This window comes from Xiphophorus maculatus, chromosome 22, assembly GCF_002775205.1.
Source record: "Xiphophorus maculatus strain JP 163 A chromosome 22, X_maculatus-5.0-male, whole genome shotgun sequence".
NCBI lineage: Eukaryota > Metazoa > Chordata > Actinopteri > Cyprinodontiformes > Poeciliidae > Xiphophorus > Xiphophorus maculatus.
The window spans coordinates 3,147,031-3,170,763 of NC_036464.1; the positions used below are offsets into that span (position 1 = coordinate 3,147,031).

Here is a 23,733-nt window from a genome sequence, read left to right on the forward strand (position 1 = left end):
TTTTGAAACATTATTTTTATTTGAATTTTATAGGAACCATTTATTAATTTGTTACATTATTAATAGAGATTTAATTCACAAATGTAAATATGAATATATTTAATATGAATAAACATGATTTAAATATTTAGGTTACAAATAAACAACCAGATAAAATCCATCAGAAACTAATTACATTTCCACACCAACAATTTTCTTTAATGTTATTTACCAGGGTCACATATATTAATTTTCAAAAATGAGTTTTGAATATTTAACAAATGAAGACCAAACCTGCTCAAATTTTTCTTGCTTCTCTTTTGATTATTTGATTTTATTTTATTCTATATATGTTTTTACAAGCATTTAGTTTTTATTCAGGTTTCCTGAGTGAATATGAGTCAAATATTAAACCAAATGACACAACAGACAATAAAATAATAAAGCCTAATAAACTGAACAGCTGGAATTATTGTACAGAGTTTTAATCGGTCCAGTCAAAACTTTAACCGGACCGGACCGGACCGGACCGGACCGGACCGGACCGGAGTCTTCCAGGCATTTTCTCAGCGTTGAACTGAAGTGAAATTTATTTTAGGAAACATCAAAGGTTGGAGGAAATTTTCAGAAATGTACATTTGAGTAGGTAAAATAATAATCAGGTTATTAACTATAAATTTAATTTAGTTGTAAGTTAAAGTTGGAATATTTAGATTGTTGGTCAGAATCAACAACCTAAAAACCTCCAAAATTTAGATGTAAAACTTCAAGAAAAGAATAAATGTTGCAAAGTTTCTCCTTCAGATTGACAGAAATACAAACAATATAATATGTTTGTCAATATTAATGTTAGTATTTTTTACATATCAGTGACGTGTTGAGAGGCTCTGATGTCATAATCAGATTTACAAATAAAACCTGCATGTTATCGTTTACATGAGGAGACATTTTTCTTCAACAAGTCATCCAGAGCAACAAGTCATCTGCGCTGCTGCTGTATAATAACTGTTAACTCAAACAGACATGAAGATATTATGAAGGAAAAACTGTTAATAACTCAAACCTCGTCTTTCTCTGTATCACAGCAGCTGCTGAGAACTGATGATGTTTTCTTCTCCGTCTTTTCCCCAGGCGGTGCACCAGGTCCTCCATGTCCTCCAGGTCCTCCATGTCCTCCATGGTGTCCTCCAGGTCCTCAGGTCCTCCATGTCCTCTGTGTCCTCCAGGTCCTCCATGTCCTCCAGGTCCTCCATGTCCTCTGTGTCCTCCAGGTCCTCCGTGTCCTCCAGGTCCTCCATGTCCTCCAGGTCCTCAGCTCTGGTATCTTCACTGAGTTTTTCCTTCAAGTCTTTTTCTCAGACGTTCCATTTTCTTTTTATCGATTTTCTCCTTCAGCTCCACATTTTCACTGTTTAACATTTTCCTCCATCTCTGCCGGCCTGGACTGACCTTTAACCTCTGATGAGGTGAATTCAGAGGCCTTGGTGCCGATCGCAGCACAGATATACCAGCATGCTAAGCTATTCCTACTGGTTCTTACTGGTTCCTACTGGTTCTTACTGGTTCCTACTGGTTCCTGCTGGTTCTCACTGGTTCCTGCTGGTTCTTACTGGTTCCTGCTGGTTCTTACTGGTTCCTACTGATTCTTACTGGTTCCTGCTGGTTCTCACTGGTTCCTGCTGGTTCTTACTGGTTCCTGCTGGTTCTCACTGGTTCCTGCTGGTTCTTACTGGTTCCTGCTGGTTCTCACTGGTTCCTGCTGGTTCTCACTGGTTCCTGCTGGTTCTTACTGGTTCCTGCTGGTTCTTACTGGTTCCTGCTGGTTCTCACTGGTTCCTGCTGGTTTCTACTGGTTCTTACTGGTTCCTGCTGGTTCTCACTGGTTCCTGCTGGTTCTTACTGGTTCCTACTGGTTCTCACTGGTTCCTGCTGGTTCTTACTGGTTCCTGCTGGTTCTCACTGGTTCCTGCTGGTTCTTACTGGTTCCTGCTGGTTCTTACTGGTTCCTGCTGGTTCTCACTGGTTCCTGCTGGTTTCTACTGGTTCTTACTGGTTCCTGCTGGTTCTCACTGGTTCCTGCTGGTTCTTACTGGTTCCTACTGGTTCCTACTGGTTCTTACTGGTTCCCGCTGGTTCCCGCTGGTTCCTACTGGTTCTTACTGGTTCCTGCTGGTTCTCACTGGTTCCTGCTGGTTCTCACTGGTTCCTGCTGGTTCTCACTGGTTCCTGCTGGTTCTTACTGGTTCCTACTGGTTCCTACTGGTTCTTACTGGTTCCCGCTGGTTCCCGCTGGTTCCTACTGGTTCTTACTGGTTCCTGCTGGTTCTCACTGGTGAGTGGGCTGCCTCCACACAGCGGTCAGGGTTTCATGGGTTTTCTGGAAACTGACCAGACACATGAAACCAGAAGGAGAGAAACTCCAGTTGAACTAAAAAGCTGAAACTAAAATGATCCAGAATCCCAGGAGTCAAATTTTGCACCAGATTAAGATTAAAAATATAATAAACAATAACCCGGACCTTCAAACCTGCTGGTGGCTCTGCCCCCTCATTGACTCATTAATCTACAGCAGCCAATCAGATCCTTGATGTTCTGCTGACAACCTGACGCTCAGCTTCATCACCTCCTTCTCCTCCTCCTCCTCGCTGTGCCTGTCATGGCCGCCATAAGCCTCTAATGGCTGTTTATCAGTTAATGGCGGCTCTGACCTTAATGGTTCTGTAATCTGCTGCTGCTTTTCATTTCATCACTCTGATGGTTCAGCAGAACAAAAGCTGAGTGGTTCCTAATCGGCCGCAGATTTACACACAGATCACCGAGACGCCGATCAAACGCCGTCTCCATGGCGACGCAAGCAGCTGGGGAACGTCTGGGGAAAGTGGGCTGGGCCGGTTCTGGTCTGCAGGCCTCAGCTGGTTGCCTTGGTGACCCACCTGAACTCTGGGAGGAAGACGATCCACTCAAACATCCGACCTGCTGACAGGAAGTGGGTTGGTTCTGTTCATGTGGTTCAGCAGCGAAACCTGCTGGGTTCGGACCGGTTCCTCCAGCAGAACCACGCAGTGAGCACGCGGCGGTAAGTGGGTCATGTGACCATCAGCAGGATTATTAGGACTAATGGAGGATTTCTGCTGCCATAATTCAGCTTCATAACTGCAGGAAGACGCGGCTGGATTAGACATCTGGACCGAACTTCTGATCCTGATTAGGACGAGAACGATTATCATCTGGAGGAACTGGGCAGGCTGCTGCAGCACCTACTGGCTGCTGCAGCACCAACATGCCTGCTGCTGCAGCAGGACAATCTCCTGACTCAGGTCTACTGGAGCATCAAGATCAGAACTGGAACTCTGGTTTAACCTCAACCTGCAGCAACACGCTGCAGCACATTGGGGTCATGGTAGCGTGTCCTGCAGCCTCTACCAGTCGCTGCAGCAGCAGCAGCAGCAGCAGCAGCAGCAGCAGCAGCAGCATCGCCCCTCCCTGATTGATGTTATTGGATTAGTTACTTCGCCCTCAACATGATTGTGGCTCAGAAATGAAATTAAAATGTGTGTTGAATAGGATTTTCCAGGAAAGTCCTGTAAAAACCACGACGGTAATAAGGAATGACTAATTCTCCTAAAGTCGATTAAACACCATCTCATCCCAGGAAGACGTGCTTGGATTAGGCCACATTAGGACGAAGATTAAACTGTTTTCATCAGCTCTGTTATTATTCTGCAGCATGTTCCTGTCCAGAGATTAACTGCTCCAAAAACAAGCCATTAGACACAGATTACTGGAGGGCAGCCCCCAGGGGCCGCGGGGGGCGGTGGGCCCCCCGCGGCCCCCTGCGGCCCTCAGAGAGACGCTGCAGCGTCTCGAAACAGCCAATCCATTTTCATCCAGCTTGTTTCAGACGAGGCCCGCAGCATGCCTGAACAGAACCGCTGCCTTCCATTATATAATGATGCAATATAATAATATTAATGGGATAATTTAATGCAATTTTCTTTATTTGATGCACCCTGACTCTGCAGCTAATCTGAAAGCTTTGTTTAAAAATGATTGAAAAATGAAAGGAGTCCGAGCGGCTAATCCTCCACCGAGGTCAGACAGACAGGAGGAGGAGGAGGAGGAAGAGGAGGAGGACCCTCCTCTTCCTCTTCCTCTTTCTCTTCCTCCTCCTTTGAGCCTCAGCAGCTCCTCAGAATCACAAGCCTCCGTTATTAAACGTCAAACAGAAGCACAAGATCAGAAACCTGGGACACTGTGTGTGTGTGTGTGTGTGTGTGTGTGTGTGTGTGTGTGTGTGTGTGTGTGTGTGTGTGTGTGTGTGTGTGTGTGTGTGTGTGTGTAAGTCAGTACATGAACTCTGACCCAGATCCCCCCTCCAAGGTGTTTTCCAGGAGCCACAGCCAAGCGGAGACTCTCAGCAGGACCCGATCCAGTCTGTTGATAGAACGGCTCATTCCCTTGCAGCTAACAGCTAACAGCTAACCGCTAACCGCTGCTGATCAAAAAGCAGCTAACCGCTAACCGCTGCTGATCAAAAAGCAGCTAACCGCTAACCGCTGCCAATCAATTACAAATTTCTCCTTTTTCCTGGTAGCAACCAAATCCTGTTAGCAGAAATCCATGATCAACAGAATGAACAGACACACAGTCTGCAAGGAATCCATGGTGTTTCCTGCTGCATGGGCCCCATCGGGAGCAGAACGGGCCCCATCGGGAGCAGAACGGGCCCATCGGGAGCAGAAGATTCTGCTTTGACCCGTCCGATCTGCATCATAGGATGGGTCATAAACGGACCGGAGCGGCTGAACTCTGCAGTAGGAACGCCGCGCTCCATGTGAGAGCTCGGCATTCTGGGAGATTTGTGACACTGTGCATGAAGCGGCTTCACTGAGGCAGGAAGTGACTGGTTTTGTTCCCGGCGCCGGGAATTCAAGCAGGACATGCAGGTTTTCTTCCAGCCTAATTTGTTCCTAATCCGGCCCGTTGACCTCATGATGTGACCTGGTCTGTTACCTGATCGGACCGGAACCAGCAGGTCGGGTCAGGGATGAAAACACGGAGCAGGAGGAGCTTTCTGGGTAATTTTATGCATTTAAAAAGGTTTTAATCAGGAGAAGCGGAGCTGCAGGCCGGTTCTGCTGCGGTGGGCCGGGTTCCTCCGGACCGGACCGGACCGGACCGGCTGGCTCCAGGGAGCGTTGGTGACCTCCTGATGAGGAGATGAATCTGACAATCAGGAACATATTGTGTTTAAGTCCATCTGATGAATCTGACGGTTTAATCCGGCCCGTCAGAACCGCCCTGGATTACATATTGTCCATCTTCCCGCCGCCCAGAATCTCATTTCGGAACCGAATTGTTCAATCTGCTGCTCGCCTGGTGGAGAGCCGATCAGGTCCAATCAGACGCCACGAGGATTAAAGTGGGCCGGTTCTGGTTCTGAGAGGCCACTGCTCCGTCCAGGTTCCTCCTGGTTCCCCAGCAACAGTTTGGATTATTATGGTCTGCATGGGATGGCAATGTCATGACGTTACCATGGTTACCAGAGGACGTTACCACATGACCACAGAGACGATGAAGATCAGTGAACACCTGGATGACCCCTCACCTGGCCCACAGTGGACCCTGGGGCCCCGGCAGAGTTCTGACCCGCAGTAATCGGGTTCTGGATCAGACGGAACCATCTGGTGTTCTGATCTTTTATTAAAGCGAGTCGATGAATGGCGGCTTAGGATCAACAGAGTGGCGGCGGCGGCGAGGAGGAGGCCGCGCTCTGATTGGAGGATTACAGCAGGAGTTTCCAGCAGCTGCAGATGTTCTGGTCGACCCGGATGAAAAGTTCTGGGATGAGCCCGGCCCGAACGGCCCACAGAACCACCACTTCCTCCTAACAGCAACAGAAGTTCTGAAGGAGACGAGCCTCTGGGGTTCAGACAGTTGTCTGGTCCGGTTCTGGAGTTCTATGGGTCCGGTTCTACCGGGTCCTCCGGTAATGAGGTTTTCATAGAAAGCTGTTCTGCCCATCATGCTGGTACCGGTACTGGTTCTGGTCCTATAGACAGAATCCAGCCTCCAGCCGTTTTCCCTCTCACTGGGAGGCGCTGTGGAGCGCCACCTTAAATACGCTGCAGCATTAAATACGCTGCAGCATTAAATACGCTGCAGCATTAAATACGCTGCAGCATCACACTCTGACCTGCTGTTTGCTTCTCTCTTGATGCTTCAACTTGTTTTTAGCTTCTTCCTGCTTCCTGCTTTTAAAATCTACAGAGAAATAAAACTTCACCTTTAAGATCAGAAGCTGAGAGCATCAGAGGGACATCCCATAATTCCACTGAAACAACCAGAAGCTGCAGGAGGAATCGGGTTTACATTTCATGTTTCTGCTCTTAACCTGATCTCCATACACACAGACACACACACACACACACACACACACACACACTCACTACTTTTCTCTGCCTATAAAGTCTTCCACATCTGGAGCTCGCAGCATCAATGTTCACATGTTGGGTTTGTTTCAGCCAGGACTGTGACATCACTTCCTGTGTCAACCTGTAACATGCTACCTGAACCAGACTCCCAACAGGAACCAGAACCAGAACCAGGTGCTTTCTGGGTCCTGGTTTGATGCTGAGCTGTAAAACCTGCTGACATGAGGAAAAAGTTCTGGAGCGACAGAACCAGTTCTGAATAGGTTCTTTTTTTTCTAGGTTCCTGCTGTTTGCAGAGAGCTGTCCCTTTAAAAAGGCCCTTTCTCTTTAAGACAACACTGTCCCTTTAAGGCAGCACTGTCCGTTTAAGGTGGTGTGTCCCTTTAAAACGGCGCTGTCCCTTTAAAAAGGTGCTGTCCCCTTAAGACATTGCTGTCCCTTTAACAAGGCCTTGTCCCTTTAAGAAGGCCTTGTCCCTTTAAAACGGCGCTGTCCCTTTAAGACGTCGCTGTCCCTCTAAGACGTCGCTGTCCCTTTAAAAAGGCCTTTGTCCCTTTAACAATGCGCTGTCCCTTTAAGACGTCGTTGTCCCTTTAAGACGGCCTGCCTGTTTGCTGCTGTTTGCCGGCTCTTCCTGCTGATTCAGGTGCGCTCTGATTGGCTGCCTCCCTGCAGCTCAGCCACTCGCAGATAACCAGGATTTCACTGATTAAAAATAATCTCAACAGTTTATTTTAAGCAGAAATAAATCTCAGCTGACATCATCAGAAAGAAAAAGGAGAACAGAGACGGATTAAAAACATCAGCCTCAAATTTGCTTTAATTATCTCTGATAAGCAGATTCCTCCAAACTAATTGCTTTTTAAACCCGCTGACCATTTTTACCTTCTTCCACGCAGACACACGCGGCTCTGCCAGCCTGCCAGTCAATCCCCAGGGATTATCTGCAACTTGGCCCTAATTTTGTCCGACTTTCACCAGGAGGAGAAGCAACAATCAGCTGGTTTCCTCCAGCAGGAGGTCAGCAGCTCCTGTTAGCCCGTTAGCTCACTGCACAGTGTGATGTCATGTTTTATTTGGTTTATTTAGTGGAAAAATACTTTTCCATCTGCATTATTTTAATTATTTTTCAATTTTATTTTGAAAGCTACAGGTGTTCTGGGTGTGGTTTCAGGAAAAGACTTAGCTTAGCAGGAGGTGGATGAATTAACTCCACCCACCAACAGCTAGCAGCTAGTTGGGACTTACAACTTTCTGATATCTAATTAAAGCTGATATCTAGTTAGCACTAACCGCTAACATCAAGCTAATGCTAACAAACAACAGTTATCTAGCTAATGCTAACAGCTATTGTTGTTACCAGGCAGCTAACCATGCTAAGTGCCGAGCCTCTGATTGGTCCAGAGCCAGTCTGTTTGGTTTTTATTGGACGAATTAAAGGTTTTATGGTTTAATTTGGCCAAACTGACCAAATAAAAACTACATCTGGTCCTTTTTGGTTCCTGCTGCTCTGCAGATGATTATTGATCAGTGGAGTTGATCAGAGTTGATCAGAGCAGCAGATTGGAAGCAGAACATCAGATGAAGAGTCTGGATTAAATCAATACTGTGGATTACCTTCATATGACGGAGCAGATTGATTGATTATAATAATCTTCAGATTATCTCTGATCTTTTCATCCACTCTTCATCTCCATCATCATCATCATCGTTTCTCTTCGACCTTCTGTAATTAATGTGCAGACATCAGGGGTCAGAGGTCACCGCTGTAATCTGCATGTAGCATCAACTCAATTATTCTGGACCGATTCAAGGCCGGAGCTTCAGACGCAGAGAGCGGGCGGGTCCAACCGGGTCAGGATAGGTCCAACCGGGTAATAATGGGTCCAACCGGGTCAGGATGGGTCCAAACGGGTCATAATGGGTCCAACCGGGTCAGGATGGGTCCAAACGGGTCATAATGGGTCCAAACGGGTCAGGATGGGTCCAAACGGGTCAGGATGGGTCCAAACGGGTCATAATGGGTCCAAACGGGTAATGATGGGTCCAACCGGGTCAGGATGGGTCCAAACGGGTCATAATGGGTCCAAACGGGTCAGGATGGGTCCAAACGGGTCAGGATGGGTCCAAGCGGGTAATAATGGGTCCAAACGGGTCAGGATGGGTCCAAGCGGGTCCATATTCAGACCCATCTAGACCCATCCAGGTTTGGTTGTGACCCAGTCCAACAAACTACTCAGGACAGAAATGTGCAGAGGGCTTCTGGGTCGGAACCAGGACTGGACCTCAGAGGAATTGCCAGCTGTTCTCCAGACCATGATGCTGCCACCACCGTGCTTCACTGAAAGCCCGGTTCGTTCTGCAGAACTTCTTCCTCACTGAAACCAGCAGAACCTCTCCAGAGGTTCTGGAAGGTCCAGACGGGTTTCCTCCAGAAGGTCCAACAACAAGCAGCAGCTGGTTGTCATGGAGACGGGATCCTGATAATTCTGATGCACTGGGTCCAACAGAACCATCAGAACCATTCAGTCAGCTGCTGTTCTGTTTCAACAGTCTGTCCACGCGTCCTGCCCCCTTTACCCCCCCCCCCTTTACCCCCCCCCCCCCCCTCCATGTCCCACTAATTATTCATAAATTCACATTTATGCTAATAGATTAACCTCGTTCAGAGTAAAACGGCTCCAGGATTAAAGTGGTTCCATTAAAGTCTGGAGGTCTGGACCCGGTCTGGACCCGGTCTGGACCACGTCCTCCCTCTCGTTTACATGCAGTAATCTTTGAAAGGTTCTGTCCAGACACACTGGAAGCTCTAATGGCCAATGATTAAAGCCGTCTGACCCGGTTCTTAACCGGGCCCGCAGCCGGTTCCGGCACGTGCCGCTTGCTCGTCTCCAGAGACCTGGACCCGGCTTGGAGGGGTCCGGGTCGGGGGTCAGGGGTCGGGGGTCGGGCCTGCAGAGGAGCCGTCCAGAGTGATGGTGAGCACCAGGCCGGTTCTGATGGCCCGGTCCACTCTGGAGATCTTCTTGGTTCTGGAGACGTTTCAGGCTCTGGATCTGCTGAGGATCCAGTTGGCAGAACCTCAGGTCCACTTAGAACCTGACCAGAACCTGCCCGGTTCGGACCGGACCTCCTGGTGTCAGCTGAACTGAAGAACCGATTCTGGACGATCCGGACCGGCCCAACAGAATCAGGTACTGGCTGGTACCGACGGCCCTCATCATCATCATCATCATCATCATCATCATCATCATCATCATCACCTGCTGATGATGAAGATCCGTCATCGGAGAAAAAGAAACGGATCTGCAGCTTTGTGCTGGTTATTGATTATTGATTATTATTATTAATTACCATTTTAAATATTCAGAGATAAGTTTTTTTTGCTCATTATTTTTGTTGGAAATAACAAATTTAATTATTATTATTATTATTATTGTTTTTAGGATAAAAATCAGCTTTTTATATTTAGAACTGAGTTTTTATTAATTAGTTGTGAATTTATGGATTTATTGCATTAATGTGTGTGTGTGTGTGTGTGTGTGTGTGTGTGTGTGGGTGTGTGTGTGTGTGGGTGTGGGTGTGTCTGCAACCTTCAGTCTTGTGTTTCTGTTCCCCTTATCAGGTCCAGAGGAACCTAAAGTGCTTCTGCCTTCATTCATTCATTCATTCATTCATTCATTCATTCATTCATTCACACTGATGGTGATGAGCTACTGCATAGTAGCCACAGCCTGACCAGGTAGAATCTCTGCACCGTCTTCGGTTTTCATGATGTTAGTAAATATTGATGCATCTGAATTTATAAATGTATATTTCTACAGTTTCCAGATGTTCTTCCTGTTCCAGTTTCCTGGATCGTTTCCGTCACGATGAGGCTGAGAGGATCCAGGTTGGAGTGAAAGAAAGATGATTAATGCTGAGAGCAGCACAGATGAGCAAAGGCTCAAAACCGGTAACAACGGAAAACATCAGACAGCAAGAAGATTAGATTAGACAAGACGAGGAACGAGGAACAGGTGGGATTAAAACAAGGAGGGCGATCAGGGAACGAGACCCAGCTGGGAACAATCAGGGGGGTAGACACAGACACCTAAAATAAACACAAAGGAAACTCAAATCCTCAGTTTCATGTCAGAATGTTGGATCTATTTGGACTTTTCTCACTCAGAAATGATAAGAAAACAAATAAATAAATTCATATTTAATCTTAAATTGATCTGATTTAATCTGAAGATGGTTGCAGCTGCTGATAATCTAGATGTTCCTGCCTTCATGGGGCATTTCAACCCATCCTCAGAGTGAGAATCTGTTGGACATTTATAGACCAGCGGTCCCCAAACCTTTTAACCGGTCAGCCCTTCCTAATTTTGCTGCAGGGGGGGGGGGGCAGCACTCCGATGTTGTTTTGTTACTCATTCTGCTGCAAGTTGGCTCAATTTTGACTCGCAAGAAGTAGCCGGTACGGTAAAATCCGGTTTAGGATTTTCAAAATAAAAGATCCGGAAGTAGTTCATTATTTCTTGCGTGGCCCGGTACCAATTGGTTCGCGGACCGGCGGTTGGGGACCACTGTTATAGATGAACTTCCTGTCTCTGATTCCAGAATCTGAATCTACCTTCTTCATTTCTTCTGTTTCTGATTCTGTTAAAGGTTTTAAACTTTGACCTCACCTGGCTCTGGGATGCGGTTGCCATGGTAACCCCTGCAGCTCGGTGACGCCGCAGGGAGAAGATGAAGAGGAGATCTGGGTCTGATCAAAGATCAACAAACTAAACCTTCCTCCTCCTCCTCTTCCTCCGGTCAGTAAATCCAGATCGGATTGGAGGGAAATTGGTGGCAATTAATCCTCTGGGATTGAGAAGAGACCCCCCCCCACCCCCCCCCTCTCCTGCCCACCCCGCTGGTTCTGGCTCCTGATTGGCTGCCGCCGCGGACCCGGGGGCCCGGGGCAGCATAAATTCCTCCCGCCGGGTTCCGGTCCCGTTTTTCGACCTTCATCCCTCCTCTTCCTCAGCATGACCGGCCGGGAGGAGCTCAGCGAGGACAAGCCCAGGGTGCGGATGCTCTCCCCGGGGTTCGGCATCGACAAGGCCCGGCTGCACGGCTCCGGGTTCCGGTCCAAAGGCTTCGCCATCACCGACCTTCTGGGCCTGGAGTCGGACCTGGCGGCGCGCCAGCAGCCCGCCGGGCCGCCGGGCTCCGGACCGCCCGCCGCGGGCTCCGGGACCGCCGCGGAGCCTCCGGGCCCGGCCGGCGGCCTCGGCGGCTTCTCGTTCCCGGGCGGGTCGCTGCCGCTCGGCCTGGGCTTCCTGTGCAGCCTGGCGGCGCAGCAGCCCGCCGGGGCGCCGTGCTTCCTGCCGGGCCACCTGCCGCTGCTGCAGGCGCGGCCGGACGGGCACTACCTGCAGAACCTGGAGGCCCAGCGGGACCAGTACTCCGGTACGGACCGGTCCGGTTCTGGAGTGGCCCAGTTCCACCACGGTCTGGTTCTGATGTTCTGGTTCTGGTTCTGTTCTGCAGATGAAGAGTGTCTGTCGGACCGAAACGACTCGAAAAGCTCCGGAAACTCCCAGAAGAGGAAGAAGAGGAGACACCGGTGAGGAAGATCTTCATCCGGAACAAGTTTTAAAAATAACAGAAATTAGGCAAATTTTAAAAATTAATTAAATTCAATTGGACGATTTATTTTTCCTCTGAAAACGGAGCTTTGAATCTGCGGCTCGGTTCCGATGGACCCAGCAGCTCCGGGACTTTGAGCTGATTTAGAAATTACTGATGAAAATATTTTAAAAAACAGAAAATATGAAATGAAACGAAATTTGATTTTTATTAATGAAATTCTGATGGACCAGAACCGGTTTCTAATTATTTGCACATAAATAATCATTGACTTTATTGAATTATAAATCAATAACAGTGAATAAATTCTAGTTTGGTAATTAATAAATATGTTTGGTTAAAAAAGATTTAATTTAATTTACTCAGAAAAACATGACAATAAAAAAGTCTGGAGCTTTAAAGAGAAAACATTGAAAACATTAAAATTAAATAATTAGCTACAAATATAATAATAATAATAATAATAATAATAATAATAATAATAATAATAATAATAATAATAATAATGAATAGAGCAGCAGGATTAAACCATGTGAACAGAACTGGTTCTGGTTCTGAACCTGCAGCTCAGCTGGTTCCGACCTGATTTTGACTCTTCCTCCTCCTCCTCTTCCTCAGCACCGTCTTCACCTCCCACCAGCTGGAGGAGCTGGAGAAGGCCTTCCACGAGGCCCACTATCCGGACGTCTACGCCCGGGAGATGTTGGCCATGAAGACGGAACTGCCGGAGGACCGGATCCAGGTGAGGCCGCGGTCCGGTTCGGTTCTGATGTGTGCAGGTCCACAGAACCGAGGACTCCGTGTTTTGTTGTGTGTGAACTTATTTATTTTCTGTTCTGCTTTTAGATTCAGTAATAATATAAACACTGATCTTTATTAAATAAATTATTCATTTTGTGTATCGAAATATAGAAACTAAAATAAAACAATGTGATACATATTCAGAAATTATTTAGGTGTTTAAAGATAATGCAGACATTATTTTATTTTTATTAAAATAATTAGTAATAATTTATTATCATTAATACAAATGATAATTATTTATGATAATGTAGATACTAATTTTAATTTAATAAAGACATTATACATTTAGTCATATTTACATTAAAGTATAGAAACTAAAATAAAACAAAATGATATTCATCAATTATTTAATTCTCAATTGTATAAAAATATTACATTATTATTGATACTCATTAGTATTCAATCAATACTTTATTATAACTTGTTAATAACCGTTATATTATAATATTTAATGATTTTATTTTAAAATTTAGAAGAAAGAGAGAATTAAAGACCGAAAAAGAAAAACCCAAAAGTGTTAACAGAAAGTTGGACCTGATGAGCCGATCCAAAAGAACAAACCGGTACGGCAGGGGGCCGAACCGGTACCGGGCCGACCGGGCCGCCGGAGCCCCTACTGGTACCGGACTAAAGCAAAAAGAATCTACTGCAAAAGAAGGACCGAAAACAGGAGAACCGGTTCCACCAGGACAACAGAACACGAAGAGCAAAACCGAGGCGGGATGGAACCGGAACCGGTACCGGAGCCAGAACTGAAGCCGGAACCGGAACCGGACCCGGACCCGGACCCGCAGCTGGTGGAGGAGCTGCAGGCGGGACCAACAGCCACAACTTGACGTCATCAATTTAATTATAACAATACGAAATGATAAAAAATATATTAAAAATAAAAAGTCTATAAATAAAACAATCTAGAAAAATAGACAAAAATAATTTAACGAAGTTTTATAACATTATGATCCTGATTTATATTAACATATTATAACAGTTTATTATTGAACATTCAGACCATTAAATAGATTTTAATTTATTTAAATCCTGACCCGGTCCACATGTTCTGGTTCTGTGTGTTGTGGTTCTGTCTGTCCTGACCCGGTCCACATGTCCTGGTTCTGCTGGTGTCCAGGTATGGTTCCAGAACCGGCGGGCGAAGTGGCGGAAGCGTGAGAAGTGCTGGGGCCGCAGCAGCGTCATGGCGGAGTACGGTCTGTACGGCGCCATGGTCCGCCACTCCATCCCGCTGCCGGAGTCCATCCTCAACTCGGCCAAGAACGGCATGATGGGTTCCTGCGCCCCCTGGCTGCTCGGTGAGCCGCATGCACGTCAGTGCCACGCACACGCACACCGGCAGCAATACACACGCGCTCACTCACAGCGCCCCCTGCTGGCCGCCTCCCGTTCTGACCTGATCTGGTCTGGCTCCGCCCCCTCAGGTATGCACAAGAAGTCCCTGGAGATGGCTAAGAAATGCTCCAGCCCGCCGCCGCCCGACCCGTTCTGCGACGCCCTGCAGCGGCGCGCCGAGGGGGCGGGGCTTCCGGAGGGGGAGGAGACGGAGGAGGAAGAGGAGGAAGAGGAAGAGGCCATCGACCTATCCAGCTCTGCCAAACAGCCGCAGCAGGAAGAGGGCGGGGCCTCCGCAAGGACCGCCCCCTCGCCACAGCAGGGGAGCAGCGGCGAATCAGAGGAACACAGCTGAAGGTGGGCGGGGCCTGCTCGGACTGTAATCTGATTGGCTCTTCCTTCATGAGGAGGCGTCATCTGTTGCCACGCAAACCGGCCGCATTAAGGCGGAGTTTATTTATTATGTGCCGTAAGATAAGCAGGGCGGCCCCACCCACCCGGGAACCAATCAGAGAGGAGTGGGCGGGGCAAGAGGAGAGGCTGAAAGTTCTGCAGAACCTGCAGGACTTCACTGGACCGGGTTGGACTCCAGAACTCCAGGACCCGTTTGGTTCTTTCCCCCGTTTTCTACCTGTGTTGGGAGGAAACTTCCTGTCTGTTCGTGTGTTTGGAGCTCAGAATGTAAAATATAAACTATACTTACTGTTTATGGTTGTTCTTGATGTTATTATTATTATTACTAAATGTCTGTACAGCCATTGGTCACCAGAGGGAAAAATAAAAATAAGATATTTTTGGAGCATCTCAGACTTTGTGTCATAAATCATGATGAAAAACCAAGAAATGGATGGATGATGGTTGGATGAGTCCTGTAGGATGTCCATCCAGCATCCTTGTGTCCAGAATCTCCACGGCAACCATCAGGCGTGTTGCTGTCCACTCTATTAAAACATCTTCAGGATGTCTGCAGCAGCAGCCTGTTCAGATTACCCATAGTCATGCTAGCCATCCGCGCTGCCACCGCATCGCCATGGAGACGGCCATAGAAAGGAGGAGTCCAGCTGCAGACCAGCTGTGAGATCGTCCTGATGTTGGTGACGTTCAGCAGCGGCTCCTGGATTATTGTTATTGTTTTCATGGTTCTCTCTAATAATGACAGGAGATTTTCCACAACAAATAAAGGATTAAAAATTAAAACGTGAACAAAACAAAGGAGATTATTGTTGTGTGGGTCAATCTTTCTGTTATCATCTGTCAGAACGGGTCAACAACCGGATAAAAAGCCTGGTTCTGTTCTGGTTCTGTGGAACCAGTGGAGATGATGATGATCTTCCATAAATCCACCCTGAGCATCAGACTGCCTTCAGTCAGAGGCTTCTTCTCACGCCCTGTGACACAGACTGCTACAGGAGGTCCTTTCTGCCCACAGAATCTATAAGAATTACATCATGTAGATTTTCTCTGCGATCAACAATAGTTTTCTGAAATAAAGAATCTGTGTCCAATGGAGGATCAGGGCCGAAAAATTCAATTCTGACTTTAAAGTTAAAATTCTGAGAAAAAAGTCAGAATTTCCTTCGGTTTATTATAAAATAATAATAAATGAATGAATCTGGTTAAAATGAGCTGCTTCTATCTGTTTGCTGTATGAATCATGCCATGTTTATGATTTTTGTTTTTTTAAAGGAAACGGAAAAGGCACTGGACGAGTCACCTACGTCACGTCCTGTACTGCTGTTCAGTCGCTTGCTAACCCGGAACTGAGCGCGGCCCAGAATGGCGGATTTAGCCGCAGTCAGGAGCCAAGTGGTTCTGGTCGTGAACAGCCTGGCCCAAACTCTGCTGGTGGAGCTCCGAACCGCGAGGGAGGCGGTCCGTGTAAGCAGCCAGGAGCCCCGGCCGGAGGTAAAGCTAACCGTGGCTAACAGCAACACTTCCGGCTCCAGCAGCTCAGGTCGGGTGACGTCACGGTCCTTGTGAACTCTACAGCGAGTTTAACTTTTTTATTTATTATCAACTAACAAAGCTGTTAACAGCAACGCAAGAGAATATGAACAACATTGTAGAAAACAAGCTAGAATCTCCTTCATAATCTAAATAAATGTTTTATCTCATTGACTCTCGTTACGTTTAATGTCAGTTAATTTACTGTCGTTCACTTTTAACGTGGAGATCGAGAAAGTCAATACTGAATCTGGGAAAAACATTTCTGATTAACTCAATCTACGATAATCGGATCGCTTTGGTCACCTTCCCAAAATCCAACGAATAAAATGATATTTTCTCAGAAATGACAACAAATTCACAGGACCTAAGAAATGTCTAGAAACATGAGACTGTTTTCATACGAGCCTTATATTTATTCACTAAAACTTAAACACGGAGTGAGAAGTTCCACTGAAAATTCATTTTCCAGAAGTCTGGATGTTTGGCAGTTTAACTGGAATTTCCTGATTTCCAAGGATTTCAAATCCTCCCAGCTTTCTAAATATAAAATTAGAAAAATGAATCCATATTGAATGTTTTAAGCCATTTTTCCTAAGCGCAACTGTAACAGTGTTTAGGTTGTAGAATCTATATGTATCAGTGCAGTGGGGAAACAGCGCCCCCTCTCTGTGTGGCTGGTTACATGTTGCTGGCCCCTGTTCTCGCTGCCAGTCTGTGAAAGCTGCACTGGAGGTGAGTTGCATTCTTCAGCACACAGTAGAAAAGTGTTAGCAACACATAAAACATCATTTTTATGAACTTAGACAAAGTGTGTGATTAATATTTACTAGATGTTCCCAGTCATCAATTTTTGTACTTTTAGTTTTGTTAATATTGTAAAACACTTCATGTGCTAAGCTAAAAGCTAACATAAGGCTCTGTTGTAGTGTGCTGAGGGAAACCGCCTGATCACCCAGAAACGCACAACGCAGTCAAGGGTTACTTGGGCCGGCCCGGTACAGTGGCGTGGAGCAGAACCCGGTTCCACAACAACCATGACGTCAAAGTCAGATTCATTAATAACCAACCTTCTCATGTATTAATTAATTGGGACCTTTAACAAAAACATTTCTTCCTGTTTCATTCATAAACATTTAACTTCATTCTTGACTCTGACTGACAAAATGCTTTGATATGTTCAGTAATGAATGAGAGAAATCTCACATTTCTAACCTTAAATCTGAGGGATTTATGAAATTATACTGAGGGCAGAGACAAGCACTGGATCGTTTTTGTTTGTTTTGATCGTCAGAAAACTGGTTGATCTTGTTATTGATTTGCAGCGTTAATAACTGAGTTATTGTGATAAGCAGTGTAAAGCCAAATGCTTCGCTGGATCTTAAATCTAGAGCGGAGTCCTGGATTTATGGGAACTGAGCTATAAATATCACCATAGAGCAGCTCAATGAATCCACAAAGATAATCCCCTAAAGTTTGCAGCATCTCAGAGAGGAATGTCCAGCGTGTGTGAAATCCAAGCTGACCATAATAAAGGCTGATTGTTGAATCTCTCACTTCTATTCAGTCTGAGCAGAAACCTGAGCTAACATTTCATAATCACACAGAGATGTTCTGATTATAAACATCCATTAGATGTTTATTAGGTTTGGGGATTAAACTGATAATCCCTGTTTCCCATGTATCAGAGAGATTACCTGTCAGGATATATTCTAGAAAGGCTTTGAACAACATCTCTAATACGTCCCATAAAAACCTGCAGAATGCTGTTGTTTGTAGCCTGGTGATGCTGCTCAGCCAGAGCAAACCAGATCCTCTCTGACTCCTCCTGTCCTCTCCATCGTCTGATTGTTTGATCCTCTGATCATTTGATCCTCTGATTGTTTGATCCTCTGATTGTTTGATCGTTTGATCATTTGATCATTTAATCCTCTGATCATTTAATCCTCTGATCATTTGATCCCCTGATCATTTGATCCCCTGATCATTTGATCCCCTGATCATTTGATCCTCTGATCATTTAATCCTCTGATCATTTGATCCCCTGATCATTTGATCCCCTGATCATTTGATCCCCTGATCATTTGATCCTCTGATCATTTAATCCTCTGATCATTTGATCCCCTGATCATTTGATCCCCTGATCATTTGATCCCCTGATCATTTGATCCTCTGATCATTTGATCCTCTGATCGTTGTCCATCCGGCAGGAAGTTTCCTTCGCTGTTGAACAGCCAGACTCAGAAACAGTTTCCTCCCGTTGACCATCTGGTTGCTCAACAATCCCCCACTATGACTGAAATGCTAAGTTATTTATATCTAGCTATATATTACCATTTGTATGTTTTTGTATTTACAGGCGGGCTTGTAATTGTTCTCAGGGGTTTTCTGTTTGCTCCTATGGCAACATTTTGTCTCTGTTTCACTGTTGTGTCTTTGTGAAACGTCAGGATCATTTCCTGAACCAGCTGGCCTCAGACCATCAGGCTTCCTGGTTCTGGGTCCAGAATCAGATTATTAGCCTGGATCTGGATCCTCCCGACTCCCCTGCATGATCCAAACGCGCTGAAATAAAACGCTTCATGGTCAGGAATGTTCTGCATGTGATCAAGAGGAAAACCCGACGACAAGGAGATATGCAGTTAGTTTTCCTGAAGGGAACGTCAGTAAATAACCTGCTAATAAAACATAACTTATTGTCAAGAAAATCCGAGCTCATCCCACTTCCCCATGCTGGAGATTTTAGTTTAACAGTAATAATAAATAAAGTTATCTTTAAAATGAATCACTCAAGTGATATCTAGGCCCAACAGTAGACTTAAGTGTCAATAAAATAAATCTGGTTGTGTGTGTTGTTTTTGTCTCATGCAAACTTTGCTTTAATTCTACTTTTTTCTATCTAATCATAAGAAATCATAGTCAGTCAGAGAGTCATTAAACAGGGAAAGCAGGTTTCCTGGAATAAGAGGAAGTTTCCAGCCTGCAGATTTATAAAAAATAGCTGAGACTATTCCTTATTTTAAAGCATGAAAGTTTTAAAGAATGTAATCTAAACATTTTGAGTAATTTCATAAGATTCAAAGTAAAATACTTATATTAATATTGGTTTACTTGTAATAATATTTACACGAACACTTGTGAGAACACTTACAAGAAAAACAAGTAACTGTAACTTTAGTATTAAATAATTAGAATCATGGATTATTCTTGGTTTCTTTTCAGAAAAACATCTGTGATAACTCACATTAAGATTATAATGCGAGTAATTAATAAGTTATGGTTATAAAATCATAAATGAATGATAAATAAGAGAAGCTAAAGAAAATAAATGTGATATAAATGTGATTTTGACATTGAACTTGAAATGGTGTAAGAAGGTGTAACTGCAATTAAACATCACTGATATGTTGGAGGTAGATGGTAGGTGAAAGGTGAAAGGAAGGGAAAAAGGGGAACTATAGGAGAGCAGAGATGATCAGCGCCTTATTTAGAGAAAAGGTGAAAGGCAAGAGACATAGGAGGTTGAGCAACCCTGAGACATTAGCACAGACATCAGGACATAATGTCTGTAAGACAGTGATGGATATGAGATCATCTGTCTGAGCAGACAGCCAATGAAAACGCACCAAAAGGTGGATAAACCCTATAAAAGGTGGGTGCAAAAGAGGAACCTTTTGTTGGATCCTCTGGGCAGCTTCGAGCCAAGATCGAGATGGACAAAGAACTCTGCAGCTGAAGAAGAGCCGGGGCCACGGAGCCGAAGACTGTCCTGCTCATGGAGACCAACCCGTCAGCCCTACAACCTGTGGCTTCGAATCGCACTTCTCTCATCAGCTGGGTTCAGACCCCAAAGACAAAGATGAAGACAAAGGCAAAGACAAAGAAGAAGAACTGGTGCCTTTTTTCCTGCCAGCACCAAGTCCTGTGTGACCTCACCATCCACGCGGAGAAGAAGCTCATCAGACCTGCGGAGATCCTGGCCTTCATCGATCGGCGTCTTCCTCCTCCTGCTGCAACACCTTCTTCATCATCAGACCAGGTCTGGGGTTCGAAACACCAAACTCCGTCCGTCTCTCTCAAAGGTTCCCTTTTTTAGTTCTCAGTGTCAGCAGTAGGGAAAGATAGACTAGATGATTGATTTTACTTATTTGATTATTTCTGCTACTGAATTAAGCTGTACTGACCCTTGCAAAAATGCCTTACTAATAAAATATTTAGCATAAAGAAAATCTAAAAGATGTTGTGGACATTCAGTTAATGAGTCACCTTAAAGTTCTTTGATGGTTGTAAAATAGCTGTGATGTTTGATTCTGGAGAGGAAAAAGTTTAAAATGTTTTATAGGTTGCTGGTAGCCCAAATTTAAAACGTCATCCTTGGGACTCGCCCGAGTCACTAAAACCTACCTGGTTCAATAACAAATGCAAGTTGTAAAATAGAGAACGAGCGACCGTTAACAGGTGTGCTCTGTGAAACTAGTTGGCTGTAGGCTGCTCAGTCTGGCTAATTCACAGGGGGAAGAAGGGTGGGACACCTGGATGTAGGCCGTCAGAAAACCAGGCGAATCGTTTCTCGAAACCAGCTTAAACAGAGTTTACTTCAGTTCTGGACAGGGTAAATCCCAGCAGATTTAGGAAACTCAATTAACCCGTTAGAAGGAGAGCTGGTAGCACATCTCCCCTCTCAGAAGAGGAAGCAGAGAGTGAGAGAGTAGAGACAGAAAGGAGGGGGGGGTGTTGCGCAACAACATTATCATTAAACATCTGGATTCATTTGGACCAAAGTTATTAAGAGGCTCTTTGGAGGAGCTGCAGATCTGCAGAATCCTGGTTCTGTTCCAGTTTGGGCCCAGTCAGAAGAGACTGGTTCTTTCAGTCTGTGTGAATGAGTGATGGAGGTGTACTGGTTTCCTCAGGAGGAACTGGGAGTGGCGGTGGACAGGCTGTGTCTGGAAGCTGTGGATCAAATCCTGAAGATCCTGGAAACCAGCATGACGAGGCAGGAAGAGGCTCCGCCCACAACGGCTGACATCTGTGGAGGGTTAATGAAGACCCAGACAGGTGGAGGTGAGTCTGCAGGACAAACATTTTCAGATTTTAAATCTGTTTATCACAGATTTAACATTTAAAAATGATATGATTTCCAATCAGCACAGGAAGAAAAACTCAATCATCTGCAGAGAGACGAACATTTAGAGGTAGAAAACAGTAGAGATGAAGGATTAGTGAGAGACACTGGGAGGAGCTGTAGGACAGAACACCGACAGGACCAGGTGCAAACCTGTCTGCCAGGTAAAAGGTCTCTAAACCAGTTAGTTTAAACCAGTCAGATCCTGGGTTAGGGTTAGACCAGGATCAGGTCATAAACAGGATTCAGGTGAGCAGAGGGTTGGATCCAGGTAGGTCTGAGTCAGAGTCTGTGTTTGGTGTGAACCAGGTGAAAATCGTTGCGTTTCTGTGTTTCAGGTGAGCAGGAGCCCGGCCCAGGCCACGCCTACTTCCTGCTGTACAGAGTCAGTGACGGACCGGAGGCAGAGCAAACGCTGACCATGTTTCCATTTCTGAGCGCTGAGGGTGAGTCTACCTGCTGATGTGCTGAGGACGGAGCCCTGAGGTTCTCCTGGTGGAGTCAGCTGCTGCTGCAGCGCCCTCTGCTGCTCATCAGATGAACTGTGTCTGTGTTCCAGGTGACAGCAGAAGCAGCGCCTCTAATCTCACAGGTGAGGAGTTGCAGGTGCGCCTCGCCTCTTCCTCCCCTCCGACCGATGACCATGACTACGCCCGGACCCCAGCGCCACCTGACGGCGCGGCCAAACGCTGCGGGCGGAGGCGGGCGGCGGCCACGGCGAGCAAGGAGCTTCACCTGCAGTGCTGGCGCTGCAGCAGGCTGTTCCCCAGCGCCGATAGGCTGGCCGACCACCACAGGAAATCCCACCCGCTGTGCTCGGTGTGCGGCGCGGCGTTCGGCGGCGTCCTGAAGCTCCGGGAACATCAGGTGAAGGAGCACGGCCTCCTGCCGTTCGCCTGCGGCTTCTGCCCCAAGAGCTTCAACCACAAGACGCACCGCGACCTGCACGTCAAGGCGCGCCACACCGGCGAGAAGAGCTGCCGCTGCGACATCTGTGGGAAGGGCTACTCCTGCGTCAGCGCGCTGAAGACGCACCGGGTGACGCACTTCAGCAAGACCTTTATGTGCGAGGTCTGCGGCAAGGCCTTCTACCACGCCTCCCACCTGACGCGACACACGCTGGTGCACCAGGAGCCGCGCCCGTTCAGCTGCTCCACCTGCGGGCGGCGCTTCACGCAGGCTGCCAACCTGCGCAGCCACCAGGCCACGCACGCCGGAGAGAAGCAGCTCTGCTCCGTCTGCGGCAAGAGCTTCCGCTGCCTGAGGAACCACATGATCAGCCGGCACGCCCAGGAGCCGGCGGCGGCCGGCCTGCTGCCGCCGGCCGTCACCTGCCAGGTCTGCGGGAAGAAGTTCCCCAACCCGTCGCAGCTCCGGGCGCACCGGCGCAGCCACACGGGGGACAAGCCGTTCCACTGCGGTGTGTGCGCCCGGAGCTACCGGCTGAAGGAGCTGCAGCGGGACCAGAAGCCGTCCCGCTGCTCCGCCTGCGCCGAGACCTTCGGCCGGACGCCGCACAGCTGCCAGCGCTGCGGGAAGCACTTCCGGCTGCGCAGCTTCCTGCAGGCTCACCTGCAGACCAAAGCTCACCTGAGGCGGATGCAGCAGAGCCAGAGCGCCGAGCCGTCGCTTTAATCCCAGATTAGCAGCTGAGACAGACGATCTCATGAAGGCGCAGAGCTGGACGGTTCGGTTCTGTTGGACTGATCTGTCATTAGATTGTCGTGTTTTTGAATAAAGTTTTAAATCACGGCTCCAGAGCGGACGTGACGCCCTGAGGAACTCCAGCTGGACGTGTTTCTGACCCGGTCCAGAGCCGCTGCTAATCCCATCTATCGGTTCTGCACCGGTTCCGGTTCCTCTGCAGCAGAGGACTGGTTTGACTGGTTTCCAGTTGAGCAGCTTGAGGGAGTCCAGTAAATCCAGATGATGATGTGTAATCCAGCAGACCTGCGGTCAGATTAACGGACGTCCAGGCGATAATCCCACCTCGGTTCTGATGCTAATCTGCGGTTTGTTTACGTTCCAGATGCTAATCAGGACCACAACATGTTTGTTTCATCGTTATTATGATCATGTGACAATCAGCCGATCAGATTATCGGCTTCCAGGATCGTCAGACACACCAGAGGTCAGAGGTCATCGTCCCACCATTTTATTCATTTATTAAAATTGGTTTCAAAATAAGCAAATGCAGATTTTTCAGCAGCAACTTTACTAACAGCACCATTGAGGCGTTGTCATAGCAACCTCTGGGTCATTCCCACTCATGAAGAACCTGTTACTTTGACTAGGACCTTCAATCCCATATTAAACAGGCTTCTTTCCTTCCTTCTGCTCCAGATGCTTTGATTATCCAGACAGAAACCAGCAGCTCTATCACTTACATATCTATAATATATAATCCTGATTTATATCTATAGCCAATAATAATATTAGTGTTATTGATTATAGATATAATATGGATGTAACAGTGATATT

The 23,733-nt window shown here is 46.7% G+C and overlaps 2 protein-coding genes across 7 annotated transcripts; both read left to right on the plus strand.

The window, feature by feature from the left end:
• The first annotated feature begins 9,379 nt into the window (after nt 1-9,379).
• vsx1 (visual system homeobox 1) lies at nt 9,380-14,956 on the plus strand. 6 transcript variants are annotated; one of them, XM_023327155.1, is made up of 8 exons: nt 9,380-9,607; nt 10,013-10,155; nt 10,238-11,215; nt 11,431-11,855; nt 11,937-12,012; nt 12,654-12,777; nt 13,966-14,161; nt 14,273-14,956. In XM_023327155.1, exons 4-8 carry the CDS (start codon nt 11,432-11,434, stop codon nt 14,536-14,538), a joined length of 1,086 nt encoding a protein of 361 aa, XP_023182923.1. In that variant the 5' UTR covers nt 9,380-9,607; nt 10,013-10,155; nt 10,238-11,215; nt 11,431; the 3' UTR covers nt 14,539-14,956. The 6 variants fall into 6 exon arrangements, with proteins under 6 accessions (XP_023182923.1, XP_023182925.1, XP_023182926.1 ...); XM_023327157.1 differs by having other exon boundaries at nt 10,039-10,155; XM_023327158.1 differs by lacking the exon at nt 9,380-9,607 and having other exon boundaries at nt 9,998-10,155; nt 10,238-10,368; nt 11,067-11,215.
• A 953-nt stretch (nt 14,957-15,909) lies between these two features.
• Nucleotides 15,910-23,583, plus strand: LOC111606501 (zinc finger protein 234-like). The gene is made up of 4 exons (XM_023327045.1): nt 15,910-16,088; nt 21,041-21,191; nt 21,591-21,698; nt 21,812-23,583. Exons 1-4 carry the CDS (start codon nt 15,960-15,962, stop codon nt 22,885-22,887), a joined length of 1,464 nt encoding a protein of 487 aa, XP_023182813.1. The 5' UTR covers nt 15,910-15,959; the 3' UTR covers nt 22,888-23,583.
• Nucleotides 23,584-23,733: the final 150 nt, after the last annotated feature.

What these genes read in the sequence shown, in the direction of transcription:
- LOC111606501 (XM_023327045.1), top strand. Translation starts at nt 15,960, where the DNA reads ATGGCGGATTTAGCCGCAGTCAGGAGCCAAGTGGTTCTGGTCGTGAAC. An exon ending in GCCAGGAGCCCCGGCCGGAG is followed by an intron (nt 16,089 to 21,040) that starts GTAAAGCTAACC and finishes TGGTTTCCTCAG; the next exon opens with GAGGAACTGGGAGTGGCGGT. An exon ending in TCCATTTCTGAGCGCTGAGG is followed by an intron (nt 21,699 to 21,811) that starts GTGAGTCTACCT and finishes TCTGTGTTCCAG; the next exon opens with GTGACAGCAGAAGCAGCGCC.
- vsx1 (XM_023327155.1), top strand. Translation starts at nt 11,432, where the DNA reads ATGACCGGCCGGGAGGAGCTCAGCGAGGACAAGCCCAGGGTGCGGATG. An exon ending in CCAGCGGGACCAGTACTCCG is followed by an intron (nt 11,856 to 11,936) that starts GTACGGACCGGT and finishes TCTGTTCTGCAG; the next exon opens with ATGAAGAGTGTCTGTCGGAC. An exon ending in AGGAAGAAGAGGAGACACCG is followed by an intron (nt 12,013 to 12,653) that starts GTGAGGAAGATC and finishes CCTCTTCCTCAG; the next exon opens with CACCGTCTTCACCTCCCACC.